Source organism: Microtus ochrogaster, unplaced genomic scaffold (genome assembly GCF_000317375.1).
Source record: "Microtus ochrogaster isolate Prairie Vole_2 unplaced genomic scaffold, MicOch1.0 UNK3, whole genome shotgun sequence".
NCBI lineage: Eukaryota > Metazoa > Chordata > Mammalia > Rodentia > Cricetidae > Microtus > Microtus ochrogaster.
The window spans coordinates 2,674,141-2,685,657 of record NW_004949101.1 but is presented as its reverse complement, the minus strand read 5'-3'; the positions used below and the strand labels follow the sequence as shown (position 1 = coordinate 2,685,657).

Sequence of the window (11,517 nt, the reverse complement as noted above, 5' to 3'; positions counted from 1 at the left end):
TAAGGCATTTGACTCCCTGGATCTGGATCTAGAGGTTGTGACTCACCAGGTTGGGGGTTCTGAGAACTGAATCTCAGTCCTCTGGAAGAGCAGCAAGTGCTATGTGCCTCTGAGCCATTCCCCCAGAACCACATTCCTTTCTTGAAAACACCTGTGTATCCACTTTCCTGTGGCCATTGCACGACCATTTTTGGGTTTGATTTCCTGCACAGGGTTAGTTTAGTAATGTCTTGTAATTGTTCATCTGGGGCACTGATTCAGGTACATTTTCCTCAAGTTTTTTTTTTTCTCTTTGTTTTCTTGCAGCCGAGTTATGCCTTAAACCACACAAACAGGAAATTAACATTAGAACCGAAAGTCACGGTCAACGCCAGAATCGTTGTGGTTGGCGCATCCAGTGTTGGAATTTCGTTCCTTGAGACACTGGTGTTTTGGTGAGTTCTTTCATTCTGCTTAGTCATTTATCTGTTTATTTTTGAAAATTAATCATTTTTTCTTGCAACTTTTACTTAGTCACTTTTTGTTTTATGTGAATGTGTGTGCCTGTGTGCGTTTATGTGCACCACATGCATGCAGATTCCCGTGGAGACCAGAAGGCATCTGACTCCCTGGATCTGGCTGTGACTTAGCAGGTGTAGGTGCTGAATCCTGAACCTCAGTCCTTGTAATTGTTCAAACATGGGAGACTCTCTCCCCACTTGAGAAAACACACACTTTGGGTTTGTTTGCCAACCCATAGCAGAGCTGTGTGGATTCATGAGTCAGTGGAACATTCTAGATGTGGGATGGAGGAGGACAAATGACTTGTCCATAGAGCTCATGGGATGACAGCTATATTGGCTTTTGTGTGTTACCTGTGACTATTTTTGTGCCTCAGTTCCAAAGCTGAGCATCTTAGCCAAGATTGTGAGGCCTAGAATGTATAAAATCAGTACCATATGAGCCCTTCCCAAAAGACTCTGCTGGTCCTCTTCCACATGTGTTTACCTTACCAAGGCAATCGTAAGAATCACATCAAGTCTTTGATAAGAATTTAGATTCCTAAATCCCACACCAGGCAGGCAGAATCAGAAGCTCCAAAGTGAGTTGGGGCATGGGTCCGAGATTCTACAATGTAACCGGTATACTGTATATACTCATAACTTATCTAGTCTTGGCTAGATCATGCTGGCCTCGAACTCACATAGATCTGCCCGCCTCTGTCTCTCAAGTACTGGTACTAAAGGTGTGCACCACCATCCCTAACAACTTTTTTATTACATTTATTTATTTATGTATAAAAGTTAGAGCATACCAAGATACATGTGTGTAGCAGGCTTTCTTTGGGGCCACGAACCAGCTCCCAAATCATGACATGGAGACTTAATATTAGTTATGAATACTCAGCCTTATCTTATGCTTGTCCCACTAGCTTTTATAACTTAAATTAGCCTGTTTCTCTTCATCTGCATTTTGCCTTGGGGCTTTTTACCTTTCTTTCATTCTGTGCGTCCTATTCCATGTCTGGCTGGCTGGCAGCTGCCCGGCTGGCTGGCCCCGGGCATCTCCCCTCTTTCTCCCTCATTCTCTTCTCATTCTCTCCTGTCTCCAGCCTAGATCGCTCCACCCACTTTATTCTCTCTTCCCACCAGCCCTGTCTGTCTGTCGTCTGTCTAGCCTTGCCTCGCTGTTGACTGTTCAGCTTTTTATTAGATCAATCAGGTACCCAGGCAGGCAAAGCAACACATCTTTACACTGCTAAATGAATGCAGCATAAGCGCACGCAACACAGCTCTACAGAGCTAAGTAATGTTTCACAGCATCCACAGCATCCGTGTGGAGGTCAGAGGAGAACTTTGCGGAGTTGGTTCTCTCCTTCTCCCATGTGGGTCTCAGGTATCTAACTCAGATCGTCTACCTTGGGCAGCAAGGACCCCAGCCCTGGGAGCTAGTTTTGGCTATGCATCAAAGACAGGCCTCTAGAAATGGCATAGCATCAGAACTTCTCTTCCAGCCCCATGCCAGACATTAAGTCATAACCCTTGGGGAAAGGCAGGTTCATGTGGCTTCCCATGCTGTCCTCTCCACTGCTGCCTATTAGAGCCCACTTCCAGATGGGCAGTTGCTAAGGACTCCTGGTTTCGCCAGTCTTTCCCGCTCTACCTGCTCACTGACTCTCCAAACAGAGGAACCCTAGGTTGGAATCTAAGAACTTGGACTTCTGTCCTGGCACCGTCTGTCCTGACTTGGGAACTCCATGCTTTCTGACTTCCCTTAGACTGGATTTCTCATCTACTCTTTTAAAAACAAAACAAAACAACAGCAGCAAAACTCTCTCCTTTTTTTTTTTCATTTTAAATTGGCATATAGTGTGTGTACATTTCGTAGATATGGGTGATATTTCAAAACACTGTATAAAATGTAACTAGCACATCTCCCGTCTGTCACTTCTTTTGTGTTTGGATCAAGGTCCTTTCTACCAGCTAATTTGAAATACCCAATTAATGGTTACAACTATAGTTATTTAAGTTCTGTGCTCTAGAACATTTGAAACTGTATCTCCTACCAACAGCGCAGCTGTGCCTACTAACTCTCCTTCATTTACTCTTAGAAAGGTATCCAGGGTTTTGTTTGCTTATTTGTTTGGTTAGTTTTTGTTGTTGTTGTTGTTGTTGTTTGTTCTATTTTTCTTTGATTGAAAATAGAACTTTTTTATACAATTTATTCTGATTACAGCCCCTCCCCCAACTTCTCTGAGATCCTCTCTTGCTCCCCTCCCATCCAAATCAAATCCTTTTTGTCTCTCATTAGACAACAACCAGGCATCTAAACAACAATAATACAATAAAACAAAAGCAAAACTTAATAACACAAAGCAAACAAGGAAAAAAAGCCAAATAAAAAGCACAAAGAATACATATAGATACACACACACACACACACACTCAGAGATTTGTCACACAGGAAACCCATAAAAACACAAAACTAGAAGCCATAATAAATGCTCCAAGGACCTGTGCATCAGTTCTGTGGTCCTGTCCACACCTTGTCTATGTCCATTTTGTCATGTCTTCCTATCTGTCTTCCTGCTCTGTAGGCCAGCTCTGTCATGTAGAATGAATTAACACCTCTTTCCCAGGTGACCTCCAAAATTACAAAGAAGGAGCAGAGCGACGTTAGCATGTCCTGACCACTTGCTTTGGATGGCGTCAGTTTGTCTCACTATCAAAGAGCTAGGCGACCACCTTCTGTGTGGGAGGTGAAATTGTACCTTGCCAAGTCCGGACAGAGGTTCTATCTGTGGTGATTTGAATAGGGTCATATCTTTGAATGCTTCGTCCTTAGCGAGTGATGCTGTTTGAGAGGGATTAGGAGGTATGACCTTGCGTTAGAGGAAGTGTGTCACTGAGGTGGGCTTTGGGGTTTCAAAAGCCCAAGCCAGTCCCAGAGTCTCTCTCTTCCTGCTGCCTGCAGATCCAGACGTAGAACTCCAGCTACCGTGTCTGCCCAGAGGTTGCCATGTTCCCCATCATGATAACAGACTAAACCTCTGAAACTCTATTAAGCCCCAAGTAAATGCATTATTTTATAAGAGTTGTCATGGCCATGGTGTCTCTTCACAGCAATAGAATCCCATTATGCCCCGAGTCATACAACATGGCAAAGTGGGATTTATTCTTACTGGCTGGCACAAATACTAGAGAAGTCATTGTCCTTATTTTATTTGTTTGTTTTTAGACAAAATCTTATTACTAAGCAAACCAAGCTGGCCTTCCTGCATCTGCCTCCCAAATGCTGGGCTTAGTAGTGTGCACCACCCTATCACATATCTGTAAAGAACCCGAGTTTCTCTAAGCTACAGAGACCTGACTGGAAAGAGGCCATTTCTTCCCTAGAACATTTGTTCGGGGTCACATGAAAAACTCCAGCCGTTGTTCAAAGGTGTGGGAGCTCTAAGGCCAGAGGGAGACAAGAAAATCTAGCTCGCTATGACTATTCTTGAAGCCAATGGTTAGCAGCCCCTGAGGATGAGCGGGACTTCTGGGAAGTCAGCTAAGAGCACCTCCCTCCACCCCAACAAGTGCTCATGCCTACCAGGGAGATAAGGCAGCACCAGAAAATGACTTGGTCATCTGGAGGCTCCTGAACAAGGAAAGAGTCAGTCTGTTGTTTAACTTTCTAGCCAACGTGGTTGACCTTCCAGAGTGTAACCTCAGTTAACCGGAAGTACGTCGTGTGTCATTACTGAAGTTCACAACAGAGTTCACACGTCTCAACCCCCTGGCCACTTAGCAGCATTTCATGGCAGGGATGAAGTCATGAGGGAAGCTGTGAACATTCATTTCCCTGTGGCTGCTGTAACTGGGGCGTTTGACTGTCCTGCTGGGTCCCTGCTCCCAAGACTCCGAATGCCAAGCCTGTGCACCCCATATCTGAGTGATGAATAAGTGGGGTGGAGTTTTGAAATTGGGGAAATCAAGAAGTGATTATCAACAGGTCTTAAATCTTAATTTGGCTGTAATACTTATAATGTTCTGCTTAGAATGATTACATTAAGATATGTACATGTAGTTTTCCTTTTATGGAATCGACTTAGGTTCAATAAAAACAAATATAAGTTCTGCTATAAGTACTGGGTTGATTAAGTTCCCCAATCAGAATGACCTTTATAAAGCACCCACAATTCTCTGTCTTCATTACAGAGATTATGTTCACTGGAAGGAGACTGGTATCGGCTTACAGATGTCTAATCCTTGAGAGAGGAAATAGTTTTCTCATTATTTTCTCTAATTATTTTTTAAATTGGCAATAACCATAGTAACTCACTGCATATTTCACCTTATTGGTTTAGTTGCCACTTGAACTAAATTTACCCACAATTTGGCCTGCAATGAAATTGAAGACATTTCACCAAAAGCTACCTACCTATGAGTAGAAGCAAGATTGGGGGAGGGGGCGGTAGTGAGCATTGCCTGCACTCCTGAGCTGCTTTGTTAGACCTAACATGTGCTTTTCTGGAAAGTCCACATGAAGTGCGGCGCAGGTGCCACTTCTGAGAGCTCCCACAAGTCCCCATCTGTTGATTCTGTGCAGGGCCATGTTCTCTAATGTCCCTCAACCATCTGGTTCTGGTTCCTCCAATCCTTTCTCCCCCTGTTCCACAGGACTCCCCAAGCTCTGCCTAATGTTTGATTGTGGAACTCTGCATCTGCTCCCATCAGTTGCTGAATGAAGTCTCTGTGGTCTCTTTGATGAGAATTCTGCTAGGCTCTGGTCCTACAACACTCTGCAGCTGGCACAAACTATAGGTTGAAGGTTTTGTGGCTGTCTTCCTAGGAATTTTAGGATTGTTTATCTGGTTCTGTGAAGAATGTTGGAATTTTGATGGGAAGTGTGTTGAATCTGTAGACCACTTTTAGTAAGTTCATCTATACACACACACACACACCACACACACATATACACATATACATGCTATACACACACACACATCAATTCTGCCAACTCATGTGCATGGGTAGTCTCTCGATCTTCTAGAATCTCCAGTTTCATTCTTCAGTGTTTTAACCTTTCTGTTTAAAACATTGGCTCAGTGGGTTTTCAGAATGCTTCAACATAAGCATGAGGACCTAAATTCAAAACACAGAATCCATGTAAAAAGCCAGGTGCAGTATTACAGGCCTGTGTATCAGCATTGTGGGGTGGCAAAGACAGAAGGACCTCCGGGGTTTGGATCCACCAGCCCAGCACCAGACTCATTGAGAAACTGTCTCAAGGGAAACCATGAAAAATGATAGACCATGCCAGTACACATCATCTCTGGCCTCTGAGTACACACGAGTATGTGCATACACCATACACACATGCATATACACATACGTATGCACACACATACACACACAAACACACACACATTAAATATCATTGAAGATTTTATTGCAGATGTCTTTGACTTCCTGAGGTATTTATTTTTTATGATATTGTGAATGGCTCTTTTCCTTCCTCACTTCTTTCTTGGCAGGTTCATTACTGGAATATAGGAAAACTACTGATTTTTGTATGTAGATTTTGTATTCTGCTAATTTGCTGAAAGTGTTCCTTAGATTTAAGAATTTTCTAGTGGCCGGGCGGTGGTGGCGCACGCCTTTAATCCCAGCACTCGGGAGGCAGAGGCAGGCGGATCTCTGTGAGTTCGAGACCAGCCTGGTCTATAAGAGCTAGTTCCAGGACAGGCTCCAAAGCTACAGAGAAACCCTGTCTGGAAAAACCAAAAAAAAAAAAGAAAAAAGAATTTTCCAGTGGAGTCTTTAGGATCTTTTAAGTACAGAATTATACTGTCTTCAAATTGAGATAGTTTAGCTTCTTTGTTATTTCTATTGCTTTTATTTCTGTTTCTCATCTTGCTCTAATTAATACTTCAAGTACTACATTGGCTAAGAGTAGAAAAGCATGTCATGTTTCTGCTTTTCGATTAAAGGCTTTTATTTCTTTTTTCATTCAGGCCAGTGTTGGCTGTAGGTTTGTTAGACACAGCCTACGTTGTGCTGAGGTATATTCCTTCTATTCCTAGTTTCTCTATGACTTTTTTCATGGAGGAATGTTGAACTTGGTCAGAGGTCCTTTATGCATCTGTTGATGATGATCATGTGATTTGTGTCTTTAAGTGTTTTTATGTGTAGCCATGTATTTATTGATTTGTGTGTGCTGAATTATATTTGTATCTCTGGAATGAAACGAGTTTGGTCATTAGGTATGTCTTCTTAGTATGTTCTTGATTTGGCTTGCAAATATTGAGAATTTTTGCATCTGTGTTGTGTCTTCTTAGATTGTTCCCCTTTGTTAATATTAGGCTGATACAAAAGTGGTTACAGTTTTTGCATTATTAAAATTCTCCATTTGATATTGTAATGCATTCTTAAGTAATTGTGGTTATGTTATACATCACTCCCATGAGCTCTTCTGACTTTATTTTTTATTAATAATGTATTACTTTCTGTTTATTTCATATTTATTTTAGACTATAAAAATGATGTTAAACTAAAAGCAAATTCGAACCGCTTTCTTTTTTGTTTTTTGTTTGTTTGTGTTTTTGTTTTGTTTTTAAGACAGGGTTTCTCTGTGTTACAGCTCTGGCTGTCCTGGAATTCACTTTGTAGACCAGGCTGGCTTCGAACTCACAGAGATCTGCCTGCCTCTAGCCTCCCAAGTGCTGGGATTAAAGGCATGTGCCACCACAGCCTGGCTTTAAACTGTCTTCTTCCTTGAGTTCACAATGGGTCTTAAAGCAACAGAGACGACTCATGTCGATACTGTGTTCAGCACAGGAACTGCCAATGAGCAGGCAGTGCAGTGGTTCTGGGGGAGCTGCAGGGCAAGATGAGCATAGTGGCCACCAGCGAAAGCTGACTGCGGCCAAATGAGAGCAGTGAGTGAAGCTGATTCTCATTACTAACTGCGAAGTTGCCAAAGAACTCAATATAGGCCGTGCAATGTCTGGCTGGCTCTTGAAGCAAACTGGAAAGGTGGGAAAGATCAGTGAGTCCATGCCTTATGAGTTGGCTTCAATCTTTTTCCAAGCCGTCATTTTGAACTGCCATCTTGTCCAATGCTATAGATCAGCAATGAACTATTTTTCAGGTGGATTATGATTTGCATCAAGAACTTGATCGTATATGACCACTGGCTCAGTTCAGTGCTTGAACAAAGAGGAAGCTTCAGAGCCCTTCTCAAAGCCGAAGGTGAAGCAAACGATGGCATTGGACACTGTTCGGTGTCTACTGCCCTTCTGATCAGCTGCAGCCTTTAGACGCCATCAAAACCATTACATCTGAGAAGTGTGCTCAGCAAGTCAGTGAGATGCACCGAAAACTGCATCACCTGCAGCCAGCGTTGGTTAACAGTCATATTCACCGGAACTTCCACCAACCACTGCCTCAAGCTTTCGGCGTGGGAAAATATTTTCACAGCCAGAAAGATACAGGAAATGCTTGAGGAGTTCCTCAAATCCTGAATCACGGGTTTTTTACACTACAAGAGTAAAACAACAACAACAAAACACACCTTATTTCTCATTGGTAAAACTTTATTGATTACAGTGGTTCAGTTAATGAAGATATGGTTGAGCCTCGTCATAATGATTTTACATTCATGTCTGAAACCACAGTTCGTGTTTCACAAACCTATTATTCAGTGACCCTCATTATGTCTTCTGAATAACTGTGATTGGAAGGCTACCTTATGAATCATCCAAATAGTCGCATTATGCTGGCTTATTTGCGTTTTCTATTTGCTTGGTAAATAGACTTTTATTGCTCGTCCGGCGCACCTACTATAGTCCAGCTGAACTCCTCAGATGCAATGCTTTGAATATATTGGGTTTTCTAAAGTCATGTTTACAAAGGACTATGGAAATGTTCTGCCAATGCAGGGCACAGAAGCTTTTTACACTTCTCTTGCTTTTCTGTTCCTCTTGTCCACAGCCTAGTCTGTGGTGGCATGGGTGTCATCTGTAAGCTCATTAGATGTGGCAGCCCAAGACACTGCCCCACAGAATCCCAATTCCATGTATTTTCTCCTACTGTCATTCAGAAGAATGTTGTTTTCGCTGTCCTGTGGGCAGAATCCCACAGAGTTGAAGTAATTACTACTTTATTCTGTTCCACTATGGCTATCTCTATGCTTCTGTGTCTTACGATATTTTCTTGTATTGAACAAGTCCTGTTTCTCTATTAATTTCAAAGCCTTCCTATATCAGCTCCAAGACAAAATAAATCTCTTGAAGAGCCTAAGATGGTACTAGAAAACTGTAGAAATGATCCATGGGATAATATTGACTGGAAACAGCCCTGAGAAGTGTCCCCACGGCCCTCTGTCTACTGTGGTTCACAAGAGGCACTCTTAGGCACCATAAAGCCCATACTGTCCCTTCTGGTACTAACACTGAGAAAAGTTTGCTCAGAGATGACCAAGCCAATCATGGCAATGCACACCTTTAGTCCCAACACTCAGGGCAGAAGTAGGAAGATCTCTGAGTTCCAGGCCAGTCAGGGTTACAGAGTGAGATGCTTTCCCAAAACATACAAGCAACAACAACAAAACAGAAACAAAACCAAAACCCCCATCAATGAACAGAGCTTCAGGCTCCTTAGTTAAGATATGGAGCCTTCATTTGGTTGAGCAAACTGAGGCAAAGAATAGACTAGAACCAGGAAGTTGTATAGCTCTGACTCCGAGTGACCATAACCCTGTTTATCAGGTCCCACAGTTCCACTCAGTATCCGGCCCAGCTGTGGGCACTGGCAGCAGCCAGCCTAGGGCCAGTGGCTTAATTACCCTCTTTATCTTTATGTTTGTCTGAGGACATCTGAAACCTTCAGTGTGGCCTGCCACTAATTAGGTGACTCATAATAGTCAGTGCTTGCTTGCTGAGCTCAGAGCCAACCCCCATGAGCAAACTGATTGTGACCGGGTCTCTGTCATTGCAGCTAGGGGGTGTGTGCACCCTGGTTGCTTGGTTCACACCAGGGCCTAAGCAGCATGAAGGCATGCTCATGTCCCCTTCCCTGCAGCCTGGGGAGCAAAGCAGTCAATTGAGACAGGTGGTGGGGCAGGTCATGTCTTGCTGGGTTGTAGTGTTGGAGCCGCAGAGGGATCACCAGGGACCCATACCAAGGTCAGGCTGGTGGCTGAGCACGGGAGGAGCTGCAGTGGGGAGATCATGCTAAGCATAGCGGCTCAGCCTCCCACGCTCCTCCTCCCACCATCCAGTAGAATGACAAGACGTTGATCGATCAGAAAAGAATGAGCTGGGACACCTGGTCCACAGATCATAATCAGGCTTCCTAATCCTATTCCAGTATATAAATGTAATTAGTATTAAATGAAACTATCTTCATTTGCTAAAGTTATTATTCCTGCTCCTTTCAGAAGCATTCCCCATCTTTTAATACCAAGTTTACACACTCTTAGAACCAGCCCCCATGCAATCTTTTTTAATCAATATTATGCCTTTCTTGAGGGCAGGAGTTAGCTTATCATCATTTTCATAGGTTCTTGATGTTTCCTTAGAGTTGAGGGTGCTAGGTATAAGGTATACTCTTCAAGACCCGCAGACCAGGTACCCAGGAACTGAGTCCTGTGCTCAGCCTACTTCTGCAATTGGATGCTTTTAAAATAATAACATCGCCCCCATCTTGGTTTATGTTCCTTCAAAATGAGCTAAGAACCAAGAACTATGGTGTGGCGTGGGGATAGTCTAGGAACTGTCTGACAAGATGGCGCTTAGACAGAGAAGGGACGAGGGATGCCCCTGGCAAGCATAGTTGTCAGATGGCTATTGAGTAGCAGGGTAGCTGAGGCCCCCATCCTGGTAGGGCTCTTGGAGAGAGACAACTGAAAATGGTCCCTCTGTGGGGTGAGGACACCCGAGCATCATCACCCTACTCCTGTCCTAGCTGATGATTGGTACCCTGGACTGTTCTTCCAGCATCCTCCTCCAGTTCCCTTGTTTCGAGGATGCTCTTTGGCAGACGGGGGCAGGAAATGCTGATAGCTGGCAAACTATTTTCAGGTGACCAGTTGGGCCAAGATGCTGTGACCAGACCCCAAATGATCGACTAGAGTACCCCTCATGTTCCCTATTTTCCTCAGCTTGTTACCTATGTTGCATCAATAATCTTACAATTGCTCATTCTAAAGACAAAGACAGCAGAAAAGCAAGGGTTTGGCAAAGAGGACTTTGTGCCACCCTTGTGGTCTAAAGAGTTTCCTACTTGTCCCCCTTTACAAGGTCACAAGAACTATTTACTAGGATTAAAAAAGATGTATTGACAAATACAGTCCTTTGCTTCTTTGTTGTATGAGAGGCCAACGCTATGACCTCCTACCCAGCACCTTCAGTAATTCCTAGAGTCTGTGTGAGATGTAGATCCTCCAGTGTGTCAGGACCAAGTCAGAAACCTGTAGGGGAATCTGAAGGTCACTCCATTTTGAGAACCGCTTACTCGGGAGGTCTGTGAAAGAGCCAGCACTCTCTACAGCTCATGCAGTCCAGAAGGACGGGCCAGTGTCTGCTGAGGTCTTTATCCTGGTGCAAGCAGAACCACATACAGGTGCTCTGGGGGAAATAAGGAGCTGTCAGACTGGGCTCTGTCAGCACCTGACATTGGACAGAATTTGATGGGGAGACACAGAAAGATCCTGCCTGTGAACACAGGCATGGGAGCCCTCAGTAGAAGTGACAGTGGAGAGCTCATCACAGTCCAGTCACTATGACAAAATGCTTGAGAAAGATCTGCTGGAAAAGAGGACAGGTGTCTTCTGACTTAGGTTTCAGAGGTTCGAGTCCATGGTCTCTTGACTTTATCACTTTGAGCCTTGGTGAAGGACAGTCTCATTGCGGGGAGCTTGTGGTGGCACAGGTGCCCAGAAAGCAAAGAAAAGGAAAAAGGGCTTTGGTCTATCTCCCAAAAGCTTGTTCCTTAGGATCTAGTCAGTCTTCCTTCTTCGTCTTCCTCCATCCCTCTCCCTCCCTCCCTC

General features: G+C 43.8%; 1 protein-coding gene across 1 annotated transcript in view; it reads left to right on the top strand.

The window, feature by feature from the left end:
• The window catches only part of Cfap61 (cilia and flagella associated protein 61), a 265,147-nt gene that overhangs the window by 147,642 nt on the left and 105,988 nt on the right, over positions 1-11,517 (top strand). The window contains exon 18 of the mRNA XM_026788484.1: positions 307-434. Within this exon, the coding sequence (XP_026644285.1) occupies positions 307-434 (128 nt within the window). The remainder of the gene's footprint in view (positions 1-306; positions 435-11,517) is intronic.